Raw genomic sequence first — 16,904 nt, forward strand, 5'->3', positions numbered from 1 at the left:
CAGGGAAAATAAATGACGGAAATTTTCGCCTAATATAGTTACCAAAGGGAAGAAAAAATAAATGTAGTCCTATTCATCACAGTAATTGGACTCTTTGCTATAAATGCATGCGCCTTAGAAAGTGAAACAACAACATCAGAACACAACACCTTGTCAATATCAATAAAAACGTCGCGGACAAAATTGATATTTGTAGACACAAGAACAACACATGACAATGTATTTTTGAGACAGGGAACAAGGAAATTCGAAATTCGGGTAGTTTTAAAGCTCGAGCTTTGATAAATCTGTTGTGATTTCCCTTCATAAACCTAGAGGATGTTTGTAGTAATTCAATCTTGCGAGTCACTTTCCTTCTCTAGCCTTTCATCTCATCCAGACCAATGGAATACCGCCCTCATCTCTCTCCCCTCCCCCTCTCCATTTCTCAAATGGCAGTTAACAGTGACAGTGATTTATATACTCGTTGACAAACATAAGTGGACAGAGATGGCCATTGGGGAAAACAACATTACAAAAACAAGAATAAAAGAACCAAAAAAAAAAACGAGAAAAAAAACAAACAAAAACAAATAAACGTATTCCTTGAAGTAAGGGGGATGGGGCGGGGAGTTTGGAAAAGTACACTTGCCCCTAATTGTCCTACCTCTTAGGTTTAGTAACAATATTTTGTATTTGTGGTTTAGTGTCCGGTTTTGAGTACTTGCGGTAAAATATACAGGACATTGTTACATCAAGAAAAAATCAATATATCAATAAAGTTCATTTCTATGTTTGTATAATTGTTTTAATACTCCGGAGTCGTTTTCCATCTCTTTATTTAGGGTTTTCATTACATCCAGACCGACCTGAGCCCCGTTTTACAAAAAGTTGCGATTGATATGGATATCGATCGCAACTATAAGAGACTAGGGGAATGCAAACTTGCTATTGATTAGAGAATTAGCTCTACTCATATTAATACCGCCCTCATCTCTCTTCCCCTCCCTCTTACATCTCTGAAATGGTGAGTTTTTTTTTCTTCTGTACGTCATTTGTTGAACACATGGCAAAATTATCTATGGCAACAGTATCTATTTTTGGATATTTTTTCTTATATGATTTTTGTATTGCATCCACAACACTTTCTTGAGTTTGAACTGATTCTGTGTCGTCCACCCACCCCGGCAAATAAAGTTTTAATGTTAAGATCGTTTCAACCCGTTGCTAAGCAACCGGGAGAGGAGGCAGGACTGAGAGGAGGGGCCTGCCTTCCTTAATCGAATTCGTAAAATAGAATGAGAGAGAGAGAGAGAGAGAGAGAGAGATGGTATGTGTGCGTGTATGTGTGTGTGTGTTTGTTTGTTTGTTTATTTGTTTAAATACGGTGATTAAAAAAATGCTTTCAGCTTAGCATAGCTGTTTTTCAGCATGTCCGTACATGGTACATTAAAATACATATGATCATACGACCACATCTCTGCCATCTCTGATATCAATGTCTCCTATAAAATGACAGTGGTTTCAAAATCTATAAAATTCACAAATTACCCAATATTTTTTAAACTTTCACATATTTTATCTAATTTATTCATTTTATTTATTGCTATACTGAAAAAGAATATCATATTTGAAAGGCAAAATAATAAAAAGAGTCAAATATGTTAAAGATATCGACCAAACTTTATATGAAAAAAATATATACTCATAGGTGAATAATACCGGGGGATGGGAGGGGAAGGGGGTAGGAGGCCGTGGGGGCTACAGCCCCAAGGAATGTTCATATTACTAATAGTTGAGCGACCATAATCTGTCAACAAGATACTCAATAGTTTGTTACATCTTATTTGGAATATATTCTTACTACAAAATTAATACTGCTGTGTCAAAATATTCGCTTGGTTGCCTTGATCACTCACTGAAGGAATTATTTCTCTCAAAATATGCTTAACTTGTGAGGTACTTTTTTATAGGGCTGTCTTTGTCGAGAAGAGGTAGTGTGTACTCCCTTGTTTTTGCTTGTTATGCAAATACGTTAAGGGGCGTGATTTTGTTTTGAGCATTTATTTTGTGTTTTGTTTTATTTGTGTACGACAGAATGTCTTATTTTAAAGGTAAAGACCAGTATTGGAAACGCCCCAATTTCAAAAAATGAAATGGAAGCTCTCATTATCAATCATGTGAAAGAATATGTTTTGACTAATACATGATGATAAAAAATTTGCCAGGAAACCGCCTACTAATTCATATATTTGGTAAATTTGTTTCTCTCATGGTCTGTGAGAGATATAGGGTAGTCCCATATACATCTTTCTGTGTATAGTGCTGGTAACTTTACGAAGAATGGGCCAGTTTTCTTATCATTTTGACGATTCCAGAACCTTGCAGATGCTAGATGCTAGATGATCAACCTTTTCTGATCGATTCCACAACGTTTCTTTCACAATGCAATCGCCTGACCATAACTGGTCTTTACCTTTAAGCCATGTTTGATCTAAACCTAATAAGTATCAACTATGTTATCTTAGGGACGTTGCGCTTTAAACATTTTTTGTTTATGCACTGTTCCTACTATGTATTATCTGTAAACAATTATTTTACATGGTGAATAAATAAAACAAACATAAAGTCTAGAAATTGGAAATTGGAATGCTGAATGCTAACAGCAAAGAAAGTAAATAATCACACGGACAAGTATAATGTTTCGTCTCACCATTTTCTTTATATTACCAAATTTTATACGTACATAATCACACATGGTGTAGAAAAAATGTTGAAAAAGGAGCAGCAATTCAAACATTTATGTATCAATCAATGGCAGGTATATACAAGTAAAATCAAACAAATGGGAAATAAATAAGAGAGAAATCGACAAAACTCTTCTCCTAATCTAGCGATTCTCTGCAAGGTTCTAGATTTAATTGTTTGATCCACAGATAATAATCAGTCGTAGGAAAAGATGTCTGTAGAAATATAGAGAAATATACATCTGCATACAATTAAGACATACTCTGGTCATAATATAATATATGTTAATGACGAATTTCAGGCCTCTCTTTACAATCCACAATAATAGATCCAATGCAAAGTAGAGAAGACGCTTTCTTTATCTATTTGATTTCAAACTTTCCACTCGTTCCTCTGTTTGCTTACGCAACTAAAATGTCACATATGTACAATTCAGATAAATAAAATATCAAAACAGCATTGGAAATAGACATCAAACAGCATATGTAATAAATATGTCCTTTTCTCGTTTCTCTTCAGCAAACAAGTTTTGTGTAGATTATTGCACTTTGGTTGCTGGGCAACAAGGTAAACAGTGGTTTAATCTAATATGGGATCATGTTAAGGGAATGGTTGTATAACCCTTTGGACCCCATCAGGCCAAGGCCAACTATGCCATTCTAATAGACTCACTCAATCTCAATTAGAACTAAACCGATACAAACATGGCCTCCATTCACATATAAAGATAAATTGGAGTACTGGTCAAAAATCAAATTCATTGCAAAAAAAGTTGTTAAAAAGTTATTCTGAATGGTTGATTACGTCATAGATATGCCATTCAGACTGCTGATAGCCATTGCTATACCTTGGTAGCAGGAATAATAGGAGTAATGTTTATTCTTCTACCAGGTTGGTATTCATAAAAACCTTGCTAAAAATAACAATGTGACAAGTACGACACACAGATGTGAGGACACGGAAGAACACTGACACGCAGCATAAGATTGGGTCCACAGTTGCAAATAATTTCTTTCCAAATGTGAGATATAAGAACACTTCAAGAGAACTTCTTTTTATGAGACATTGCTTCTGTGATATTCGTCCAGATGAGAATACAATATAAGAAAGCTCACTAATTATTTTCACCTTGTCAGAAATCAACCTTTTCTTCCATAATCAATGTACATATGCCTGCGTCTTGTGTGGATTTCATCATAATAACAATGATAAAGGCCCTTGAAAAATGCATCTCTTTGGAGTTGGTCAACCATTTTTTCATGGAGGAGATAAATTCTTGTCTGGATACTTCATCATTTTAAAGGCCCAAGATAACATAATCACATGCCGACATGAACAAAAGAGCACAGCTCAATGCCATTACCCCCACTTAACATGTACTTGTAAGGAATCATTATCTATTTGTTGATTAGCTTTGACATGATGAGGGGGAGGAGAAGATGCGACAGAGGTGGACAACTTCCGCGTGTGGCCCTCTCACTTTAAGGCTCTCAAAGGCTTGCAATTTGTAACAAAATACACACAAATTTGTGTTTTCTAATGGAACAGTCCCATTCAATGATTGTCTGTAAGACTTACATATCTTACTGATGTAACAGATAAATATACTTATATATATATTATTATATATATTCTTTGTTTTGTATACATAAAATACATATGAATATATATATATATATATGAATTGCAGTTTTACGAAACTTGCTTAATTGTACATATATATATATATATATATATAAATATAGCAATGCACAACCGATGTTGAAGAGTGTTTTGGGGTATGTGAACGAAGCCCAGGCCCAGCCTACACGATTGGGTTGATTACCTGAATGAAGGTGCCAATTTGCCGATTTAGATCTTATCTCTGATTGCCTGCAAGTATCATGATGAAAGTGATGCAATTATGACATGCCTGTACAGACAGTATTCATAATAAGATGTCTGGGGAGAGAGAGAAAGAGAAAGAAGAACTGTGGGTGTGGGTGTGGGTGGGGGGTGGGGGCTACACTTTTTAAGAGTGTAATGATCACAAGAAGGCATATTACAAGGGGTGAAGTGGAAAGAGTCAAGTGAGAGGATAGATAGGAGAAGATTAAGGGGGAGAGAGAGAGAGAGAGAGAGAGAGAGAGAGAGAAGGATTAGGGTTGTGAGAGCAAGCTAAAGAGAGAGAAAGAGAGAAAGAGAGCGCAACCCAGGAGAACGAGGGAGACAGCGAGGGAAAGTGGGAGAGAGTGTGTGTGTGTGTGTGTGTGTGTGAGAGATAGAGAGAGAGAAAGAGAGAGAGAGATTTTTTTTTTAGGGGGGGGGAGGGAGGTGACAGAAAAAGCAAGTGACATAAAAGTCAAATGAGAAAGAGGAAGAAGAGAGAGAGACAGAAACAGACATTCACGGGGAGGGGGGGGGGGGGGGGGGAGGAGGGGGTGTTGAAGGGGTTCACAAGAGAAGAAGACGGACAGCATGTCAGTCCACATGCTATCACCCTGTACCTCTATTTATAGTGTGACACATTTGAAGGAAGATGTCAGCGAATAAAGAGGAAACCAAAGGGAAATCCCCCTCAGGGCATTAGTTTGTTGTCATTACATAGGTCAGCCCATCAACACCACAAGTTCAAAATTATAACTCAACCCACCTCCCCTTCAACCACCCTCCCCCTCTCACCCACTCTTATCAATCCTTATTCTTCCACTATTAAGGTATGTTACCTTAAACTAGGTACTTGATTAAATCAGGTAGAAAATAAAGTTGGAAAGAATCTACATGTATTCAGTTGCAGGGAAGAAATGATGTTAGCAAAATTGTAAAGACTTTCAAAAAACAGTAAACCAAAGGTAATTTCCATAGCCATGTCCATCGACCGTTAAAAATGTGCAACCATTACAACAACGCATTATTTTAATCTGAATGTGATGTACAAAAGGGAAATGAAATCTCTTTTGAGTTGAGTTTCCAGAAGTCTCTCATCATGTTTGTTCCTCCAAGAACATCACTTTCATGGAGAGCGTTACTCTTCACCTGAAATGTCTATTGAGAACCAGATGGGCTTTTGAATCATTAGGGGAACTCAGACTCCAGAAACATAGGACCCACCCAGAAAGGTGTCCGTCCATACAGTGGAACCTTAAGAGCTCTGATTATTTGATATAACAAGGTAATTTCCTTGGTCCCAAGGATCTCATTATAACGAGTTTCCACTGTACAATTCATAGCAAAAATGCAAGGCTCTTTTGATTTGGAATTGAATAAAACAAACTTTTCGTCCCCCTTGGCTTCACAAATATGTTTTGATTATACCACAATTAAAACAGTTTTAGTACAAAGATTCTATACTATCTGGGCAGTTGATCAAGACATGACAAAATAAAAGACATGATTGTAAATCGTTTAAGTCATTCATGATTTTCTTAATCAGGTTAATACCATAAAACACCTACATTTCCTATAATTTCTTTTTGTGGGTATTAAATAATTAAATGAAGGTCTCCAATTTTCTTTGTTGATGTAAATAGGCCATTTTCGTAATGTTGAAACAAGTTGAATGCATTTGTAACATGATACTTTACAAAGATTTATGCATTAAATTTGATTACATTACGAAAACGGCCTCTTGTTTGATATATTTTTGCATATTGTATGGATGAAAATAAACAGGTATGAAATTATAAAAACCTTGCGTTTGTCCTTGAAATTGAAAATGATAGATAAATGCTGGAATATATAAATATCCATACATAAATAAGGATGCAACTATTCATAGCATTAATGTGTTCCATAATATTTCAATCACTGGACTGTCAATATTGAGTATAATTATATACATTATATTTAAGGCAACTTTTTCAACAGCTGCGTATCAAAGAATTATATTATTCATAGTAATCAACAAACTGAATGACATCACAATCATTAGATTCATGGTCATTGTAATATTAATGCTTTTATGATATTATACATTTATTCTTGGAAAAATATTCAATAATATTTCTAAAAAACACTCTTCCTACAGATACTCACAATTGATACCAATTAGCACATAGGCCATAATCACGAAGGTATATAAAAGTTAAACCTGGATTAAACTAGTCCTTGGACTAACTAATCATGGTTTAACTTAAGACCATGAACTAATTAACCATGGTTAAACTCAAGTACATGAACTAACTAACCATCTTTTAACTTAAGTCCACAGACTAACTTAGTCCTTGGACTAACTTATCAACATTTAACTTAAATCCATTGAGTAACTTAGTATTTGGACTAACTAGTTATCGTTTAACTTAAGTCCATGGACTAAAGTTATTACACCTTTATGAATCTGGGACATAGACATTTATACCTCAGTCACTATGCAGTCACTATGCCAGCCCGACTCCACACCATCTCCCAAATGACCAATTTCAATCCATCCATCCATGGTACAGTCAAACCTGTTTATAAAGGCCACTCAAGGGAAACAAAAAGAGGGGCCACTGTAGGCAGGTGGTTGCTCTATACAGGTTCTACAACACACATTTCTTCCTCAAGGGAGACAAAATACAAGGCCACTATAGACAGGTGGCCTTTCTAGACAGGTTCTACAACACACATTTCTTTCTCAAGGGAGACTTAATACTTGGCCACTATAGACAGGTGGCCTTTCTAGACAGGTTCTACAACACACATTTCTTTCTCAAGGGAGACTTAATACTTGGCCACTATAGACAGGTGTTCTTTATAGAGAGGTGTCTACCAAGACAGGTTTGACTGTAGCATAATTGCTTGTTTGGTTTGTTAATGGTCTCTAGTTGGTGTGACTTAATTATTCTGAAAGCACTGCATTCCTCAAGAAAAATTAGATCTTGAAACTATTGTTTATTATGAATCAATTGTACACATTATTGCAGTATATATTTCAAAATTACTTTCTAAAATCTTTCAAAAATATATAGTAGAAACCTGAAAAATGGAAGGCACAGCATACCCGTCTTACAAAGAGTTGATATCAATCGCAACTTATTTGCAATATATATCAATCACAAGTATGTACACAAGAGATAGAAGACTGCAAACTTGCGATTGATTAGAGGACTTACGATCAATTTGGATCAATCGCAACTCTTTGTAAGACGGGCCCCAGAACATACAAAAATCATAGAAAATATAAAATAGAAAACAAATTTCATCAAATATTCTGTAACATGGCGATCGTTGCTACTGCTAGTACCACCTAAAAAAAAAGAGGAAATATCCCCCCTTTCTCACTAATACATTTCTCATTTATTGTTCAGCCTTTATGTAAACCAATGCCAGGCTTCATGACAATTTAAAGGGGAAGTTAACTTGTTTTTCATAAAAGCAGAAAAATGAGAGAAACAAGCTAGTGAAAGTTTGAGCAATATATTCCTGTTAAAAATAGGAAAGTTATTAATTTTTTAAGTTGTCATCAGTGAAACACAAATTGCAAACATTGTGACATATCTTGCAAGCTCCTCTCCAATTTGCAATTTGCAATTATTTGTATTTTTTTTTCTTCTAAAAATTTCACTGACCCTTTTCTCTCATTTTCAGTTTCTATTAAAACCAAATTAATATCAGGGTGGACTTCCCCCTAAAAGGACTAGACATAAATTTATATTCCTCAAATTTTTCTTTCCTGGAATGTTTATGAACAACCATAGAAAACATGTCAGGACTAGTAACCCTAATCGAGTTTTGAGCACATAATAAATGTTTCCATAAACAATAATGATAATATTGCAATTTCCTACTATTTCCTGCAAAGACGAGGGGAAAACCATTCCATCTATCTCCCATCTTTCTCCCGTTCCGTTGGTTGATTGCAACATCGCAATAAATGATAACCAAAGCATTGTACTCAAATATCTAAGTTGACAATTGAGATTCTTCACCATGTTTCCCCCTCTCTGATTTCTCCTTTTTTTATTCAAAGAAGCTTCAAGAATTAAAAATAAAAGGTCTAGCTAATATGGAGAGTAGATTAGATAAAATACACAGAAAATGAGCGTGAAATACCTGTACTAATAGTGAACTGTGGCGTGCCATATTTCCATGGCACTGCCTGCAGCTAAAATGCTTCGTTGATCTGAGGTTAAACTATTTTTGGGGAACCATTTTCTTTTACTAAAAACATTATGGTATATAATAGCATTAAAAATAATGGCAGCCCATTTTTGTACATATAACAATACAGTCCTATGTTTCTCTGAAGTGCTTTGAAAAGTATCATCATAATTTGTGAGACCCTTGTAAGGATACAAGATGTTTCAGTCCACTAACTTATTGGTGTACCTGAGATTTCAATTGCGCTTAGATGTTGTGATTGGTATCATTAGAATCTCAACCATTTATCATGAAGTATGAAAGACACTTATATTTTGCATCATTAAAGGACTTTAGCTAGTACAACCAGATTTTGTATCAAGTATCACCAGGCTAAAAGATCTTTTGCACTCCACAGTCTGAACTACCTCAAAGACTTGTATGAGGTTTTCTGAAGTAGCAACAAGTAATGCATACAATATTTTGATTTTGGAGATGGTCACTTGTTAGGAAGATTGAATAGAGGAGGCGCAATGGCCCAGTGACAGACCAGTGGTCTTCTAACCTGGAGGTTGTGGGTTCAAAAACCAAGTTGATGCGCTAGTGCCCTTTGCTAAGGCCCTTTGCTAAGGCATTACATCTCATCATCGAATCCCTTGGAGAGAACTGAAGCCATTGGCTCCCTGGATGTTTACTTACAAGTATACACATGCTTTCTTAGCAGTCAGGTAAAACTAACCATCAAACCATCAATAAGTCTTTTCACTGCAAATAAAGAAGAATCACCCTCTAATTTGACTACATATATGAAAACATAGTACACTGTTTCAAGGAATAAACACTACCCGATACCCACTTACTAGACCTGGGTCGAGAGTGGCAGATGCATATTCATGTCTTTCCAAAGGACATTAATGACGTGCCAAGGCTCGAACCCATAACCTTCTAAACCCCAGTAAAGAGCTCACATCATTTGACTATGACACATCTTGCAAACCCTTATTCAATTCAACCCTGGATTCTATCACCATACTATCAACAAAACTACCTTGTCTATCTATCTAACAAACACACTCAAGACAGTAACCTTGACAAATATAAGTCTGCTTTAACCTTGTACCTGATGTTCATGTGTATCCAAACAGACAGGAAAGACAAGGTAGAGGTATTTCCTGCTCTCCTCTCTCTCTCTCTCTGTCTCCCTCTCCCTTATGAGTACACAATGATGATCCTACCGTGCCTACACCCAAAGAGCTGGAGCCAGAGAATTTGATATTCTGATTGCTTTCTCTGCCTATTTATCTGTCTGTCTGTCTGCGTGTCTGTTTGTTTGTCCCCATCTCTGTCTGTCTGTCTATCCCTCTCTCTCACGCTACTTCCGAGTATACAATGATGTTCCTGCCCAATCTACTTCTGAAGGGGTTGAACCAGAGGAGGATGTGGCCACGCCCAAATACGTCTCGGAAGCTATCCATCGGTCTCTTGGTGTTTGGAGGCCTGTGATGGAGGGTGGGATGGTCAAAAAGAAACAAAATCGGATCAAATCTTTAGTAAAAGTATAAGAGGCCAACAAAACCAAAGCTTAGTTGTATAATGATAATCTGGATTTATAGTGCTTAATATGAAATACTATCTCTAAGCACTTTACAGATGTTATTACACCGGTCATCAGATTGATTCACGGACAATGTGCACCTTCTCCCCTTCCTGGGGAGTATTCCTACCATATGGTCACCATGAGGACATATGGTGATAACTAACACAAAGGCTTTCATCATCCTTCCCGGTCCCTATTTCTCTCCTGGGTACGGAGTGGTAAATGTAGATTAATGCCTTACCAAAGGACATTAATGCTGCGTTGAAGATCAAACCCATGACCTTTGCATTTCAAGTCAAGTGCTTAAACCACTCCACTAAGACTCCTCTACATATGACGGCTGGGATTTCAGAGATAAAGTTTGAGATGATGGAGAGAGGTCAATCAGTTTTCAACTCAAGATCCATACAATATGGCCCTAATCTAGCCTAATACTTTTCATTAACAGCTTAACATTTTCTGAGTTGCTATCAAGAAGTGTCCGTGATGAGTTTCCTCTCTCCTGCAAACATTGCTCAGAAAATGTCTTGTAAGAGATTGGCAGCACCAATAAAGCCTTTGGCTTTCCTAGCTGTCCCCACATTCATATATATTTTTGTTGTTGTATTGTATTGTAAATGTTTCTCTTTAACTTGTACGCTATGTTCTGTATTTTATACGTTTGTTATGATGTTTTTATGATGAATGAAACAAAGTGCAATTCAATTCAATTCCATTCAAGAGGTGGGTACAAAATGATCTCTTAAATCATACAAAAACTATTGAGCATTCCAAATACACAAATGTGTTTCAAAAATATACATTACACAGTGACAATATTGGTAAATGAGAGATTAAATCATACCAAGTTTTCTGGTATATTAGCTTGATTTAACTGAGTCTGACTTCTGAGGTATTACCCCCTTATTTGAAAGCAAAGACAAGGAGATTAGATGATTTAAAAAAAAAGGTAAATTTCCTTTACACTCAAACGAATATCATCTTCATATAAACTTGATAATATAGAACTGCAATAAAGGATTATAGGCATAAATTTGTAGGGATAATAGATGTTGGGGCTCCAAGCTATTTATAGACAAATAAAGAGGCCTACGTTTCCTGTAATGATTGTTTGTTATCTGAAGGCATTTACAATGAGGGAATCCAAATACTTGAAGGGTACAGTTGAATATTTACAGACATCAAAAAGAGGTATAAAGGTTTAAAAATGTTAAGAGCTTCATTGTAGGAATACGATCCTTAGGATATGTTTCTATCTAAAAAGGAAAACAATCAATTATAGTTTTCTTAAATAATAATGATAAATTGAACAATATTAACAATAGACTGTCAGAACTCAAGTTTTTCATCAAGCATACATGTAAAGTGAAACCTGTCTATAAAGTCTACCCAAGGGAGACAAGAAAAGTGGTCTTTATAGGCAGGTGGTCTTCATGTACATGTTTCAATGAGAAACATTTTTCAAGGGAAACAAAAAATGTGGTCTTTGTAGACAGGTGGTCGCTAAAGCAGGTTTGACTGTATTTGCATATATTTGGACATTTTTAAGATCTAATGACACAAGAATAAAAAGCTTTGAGAAAAATTATTAGTCTTACTTTTTAAAAAAGTACCTCAATAGTGATAGCAAAATATAGAAAAGGGCTAAATAAGTGCCCACCCCCAAAGTTTTAATCAGGTTTTCCCTTTTCACAGGTCTATACAAAACATTGATATTACTAAAGGCACATGCTAGTCTACCATAACAAAAACAAAAACAACAATGATTGTAAGATTGCTAATGACAATATCAGGATTTAAAAATAGGAAAGGTTAGGAATGGGATTGTGACCTTAATGGAGGGGCCGGTTGATGACTGACCAAAACCAAAAGTATGCATCAAGTTCTTCAGAAAGAAAAGATTGAATCCTTATCGCATTCTATAAATAATGTTGTTTGTTGGTTAGAATTGATTTGATTCAAGTCTATTGGTTAATTTGTTTGATTGCTTGCAGGCTTTGATTATTATGAATATGTTGTTGGGAATCTTAGCCTTAGGCTCTAGGAGGCTAGTGAGGATTAAGATAGTCCCTCACGGGTAAAGGGAAAGAGAAAATAGATAACAATGTGATGATTGAGAGAGAGAAAGAGGGAGAAGGCAGAGGAAATGGAAGAGGAAGAAAGGAATACGGAGAGGGAGAGAGACAGATATAGAGCGGGAGATGACCAGACAGAGAAGAAGACAAAGAAAGAGACTTGTATGAAGACAAGAGACGTGTATATTACACAAGCAACAAACAAACAAATATGTAACAAAGTGAGGGACAGAATTGAGAAAGCACTCAGAGCTTAACAAATAAATACATGGACAGTTAATATACTGAGATGGCAAAGGAGAGAGAGAGAGAGAGAGAAAGGGGAACTGAAACACATTACTACTAGGGAATAAAGGGTATAAAGAAAAAACAAGAGAATAGGGGAAAGAAAGAGAGAGTAAGAGAGAGTAAGAGAGAGTAAGAGAGAGCCAAAAAGAGAGGCTGCAAAGGGAAATACACACACACACATACACCCACACACCTGTCTAGAGATAGACAAAAAAGAAACAAGTATAGAGGAATGTAGGAAATGAAATGGATTTAGAGTGAGAAGAAAAAACACTAAAAAACGAAGAGATTTTTTTTCATCTGATAAGAATAGAATGACGGTAGTGAAAAATATAAAAAATACAAATAGAAATAGGAAATGTTAAAGGAAGGAAGACAACACTGAATGAGGGGAGAATGGTGCCAAATAGATCCCAATCTCTCTCATCATTTCCTTTCATTGACCATGGCACATGTTATCTGTTCAGAGCCAAAACGGTGTTAAGACTGTGTAAAAGTATAGTCTGCAGGTACAGACTCTATTTGACACTTAAAGATAAAGTTGACTTCTCGTCGTGCGATTGCATTGTGAAAGAAACGGCGTGAAATCAATCAGAAAAAGTTGATAAGTATTGGTGTGTACTGCAAGGTTCTGGAGTCATCAAAATGATAAGAAATTTGGGCCAGTCTTGGTAAAGTTACAAGCACTGTACACACTGTAGAGGTGTCGTGGTCAAGTGGATACGTCACCTGAATATCGATCACAAGGTCAGCGGTTTGAGTCCCGCCGCGGCACTAATCTCCTTTGGCAAGACATTGATCTACATTTGCTACACTCAACCCATGTGATGTAAATGGGTACCTAGCATTGAGCTGAGCCCAATTCTGTCAGTCTCTGGATGAGTCAAAGGAGCAGATATAGTACAGGGTCTGGAGTGCAGTATACCACGCAGTATGTATAGTCTCACTGCTCAGACACTTTGTTAGGCATAACGACCGACAAGAGTTTGTACAAGTGAAAGTATGGTAGCCAACACCCTTCTGGCTCCTAAAGATGATACACCCTTGTAAGTTCATTCAATAATGGAATAAGATTTTGGGTAACAAATCAGGGGGGATGTTTCACAAAGACAAAGATCGACTTTAAGTTGGACTTAACTATGACAGGTCGTTTATGCCACTGTTTGCTCTCACCATTAACTGGCATTGGTCTCTCAAAGGAGGTAAAAATCATGGTCACATATCTACAGAATTTACATTTGTTGATAATTCATTATTGAAGGAAAATATATTATCTATAGATCATAATGGTGAGAGCAAACAGTGGCATGAACGGCCTGCCATAGCTCAGTCCAACTTAAAGTTAATCTTAGTCTTTGTGAAACATGCCCTGTTAACAATTGTTCTATTGATTGAATGATTGGGGTAAGAATGCAAACTTCAGTTGGGGAGCAATAAAGCTGACAGTCTCTATTCCCTTCTATTCTTTAAATGGAGAATGGATAAAAAGGAAGCGGGGAGAAAAGATGAATTACATGATAATGAGATTGATGGAGAAGGAGACAGAAGAAAAAGAGATTATACAGGAAAGGAAAGGGGCTAAATGAAGTACAGATAATTAAGATGATGAAGAAGAAAAAAATAAAGAGACAAAAGAGACATATACAGGAAAGGGCCCGAAGGAAAGGGGGGGGGGGGATGAAGTACAGCAAATTTAGATAATGAAGAAGGAAACAGAGAGGAAAAAAGACATAATTATAAAGGGAAGGTAAGGGGAAAAATTAGAGTACAGCAAATTTAAATTATTAAAAAGGAAACAAAGTGGAAAGAGAGAAAGAGAGAGAGAGAGAAAGAGAGAGAGAGAGATACAGGGAAGGGATGGGGGCATGAGGTACAGAAATTTGGATGATGAAGAAGGAAACAGAGAGGAAAAAAGACAGATACAATGAAGGCAAGGGGGAAATTAAAGTACAGACAATTTAGATGGTAAATAAGGGATCAGAGAGGGATAGCAGGAGGGAGAGGTAAAGAAGGGACCAGAGAGGTATAGGAGGAGGGAGGGGTAAAGAAGGGATCAGAGAGGGATAGCAGGAGGGAGGGGGTAAAGAAGGGACCAGAGAGGTATAGCAGGAGGGAGGGGTAAAGAAGGGATCAGAGAGGGATAGCAGGAGGGAGGGGTAAAGAAGGGATCAGAGAGGGATAGCAGGAGGGAGGGGTAAAGAAGGGATCAGAGAGGGATAGCAGGAGGGAGGGGTAAAGAAGGGATCAGAGAGGGATAGCAGGAGGGAGGGGTAAAGAAGGGACCAGAGAGGGATAGCAGGAGGGAGGGGTAAAGAAGGGATCAGAGAGGGATAGCAGGAGGGAGGGGTAAAGAAGGGATCAGAGAGGGATAGCAGGAGGGAGGGGTAAAGAAGGGATCAGAGAGGGATAGCAGGAGGGAGGGGTAAAGAAGGGATCAGAGAGGGATAGCAGGAGGGAGGGGTAAAGAAGGGATCAGAGAGGGATAGCAGGAGGGAGGGGTAAAGGAGGGAGGGGTAAAGAAGGGATCAGAGAGAGATAGCACTAGGGAGGGGTAAAGAAGATAGACAATAGAATAAAACAGGAAGTGAAGATGAGAAGAAAGGAAAAAGAATAGGTCAAAAGAAAGGGAACTCGTGCTTGAAAAATAAGAAAATTAAAAAAACAAAAATAATTGATATAGAAGGAAACTTGATAATGAATGATAATCCCATACACTTTGCGTGCGGATTTTCCTCACTACCGTCACTTCGTGAAAACAGGAACGAATTTATTCATTTTTAATAATTTTCAATCATGTACAAAAACAGTTTTTAGTAAGATTATGAATTTTCAACAGTTTACAAGGACCTGTTTTTAATGCTATAAAATTATTGGTTTAGTACTAATTCAGTAAGAAACCTGGAAATCCCTCAGCAATGTGGTAGTACTTTTACGTGCATGTCCTCTATTGCTATCAAAATCTTAAAGGCATCGTATCACAATGTTAAGTCTGAGATGCATGGCCCTACATGTTATTAGTGTCTGTGAGATGGTGTAATATTGAAGCTGTAAAAAAATTGAAATTCAAAATGTTCATGAAGTGCCTCAAAAAAGTAAGAATCTTTGAGTGACCGGTTTACCATACTCATTTTCCGGCTCAATAGACTGCAGTGTTATAAAATCCATTGGGAAAACAAAAAATGAAATTTTAATTTCCAATCATAAATATCTTGATAATCAGACAGACGATCGGCTTGTAAAAGTCATCAGATTCCTGACTGACCTAAAGGTTAATAATTATGATTGCAGCATGAGCTAAATCCAGGATTTTGTTTCAGAATCAGAAGCAATATTACCAAGTCACTTTAACATAGTATCCATAGCCTTTATAGGTCATCAGCTTCTTCATCTATCCCTCAAATTTTATCTCTTCACGGATATAGGACACCAAATCAAAGGTGAAATAAAAGAAAGAGGTTACAACCTAAATGTTTCTGATTTTCATCAAATGATTCAGGAATCGATACAGTTTCGCTACGCCAAACTAGGTTGAATTCTCATAAAACTGGGGCAGAAAACCAGATTTTAAGGGTTTTTTCTCCCGATTTCGAAACAGAGATAACATAGATCTGGGAACATAAATAGAAAACATGTTGAGGACTACGGGGACATACGTGCATGCTGCCACACATATTGATTTCCTACGTTCACTTTTCTTTTATCAATGAATAGTCAAACAAATTCTCAGATTTCAAAAAGATTTCAGATTTTCGAGATACTTGCAGTATTGTAAGCACGTGGGACTTAAAGGATGCTATCTAAGAGACCAATCAACAAGTCTTTTTGTTGGTTTAAGCTTGTATCCTGAAATGAAATTATGTCTCCCTAATATTACTTCGATAGGGTTGTAAGTTTAATTACTAAAACTGCACCCTAAATATACGAACAGATTTAAAGGCAGACTAGGCAAATGCACTAAAAATCAGCATGTATTAAGTGTTAATCTTTAGTTACATGAAACTTCCATGCTGAGCCGTGAATTGATATAAACATATTTCACCCTCAATCACTTTTTAATTGTTATTTATTTCAAAGTCTCATATAATTTGGAATTTTGGATACAATATCATGGCCTCTACCAAGATACACATTTATTTTATTTGTTTGTATTTGGACCCCTTTAATATACCTGGATAAAA

The 16,904-nt window shown here is 36.6% G+C and overlaps 1 protein-coding gene across 1 annotated transcript in view; it reads right to left on the reverse strand.

The window, feature by feature from the left end:
- Positions 1 to 8,236: 8,236 nt before the first annotated feature.
- The window catches only part of LOC100891344 (probable palmitoyltransferase ZDHHC21), a 31,187-nt gene continuing 22,519 nt past the window's right edge, over positions 8,237 to 16,904 (reverse strand). The window contains exon 8 of the mRNA XM_030996440.1: positions 8,237 to 10,263. Within this exon, the coding sequence (XP_030852300.1) occupies positions 10,134 to 10,263 (130 nt within the window). The 3' untranslated portion in view covers positions 8,237 to 10,133. The remainder of the gene's footprint in view (positions 10,264 to 16,904) is intronic.

The sequence above is a fragment of the Strongylocentrotus purpuratus genome, unplaced genomic scaffold, assembly GCF_000002235.5.
Source record: "Strongylocentrotus purpuratus isolate Spur 01 unplaced genomic scaffold, Spur_5.0 spur5_scaffold_3, whole genome shotgun sequence".
Lineage (NCBI taxonomy): Eukaryota > Metazoa > Echinodermata > Echinoidea > Camarodonta > Strongylocentrotidae > Strongylocentrotus > Strongylocentrotus purpuratus.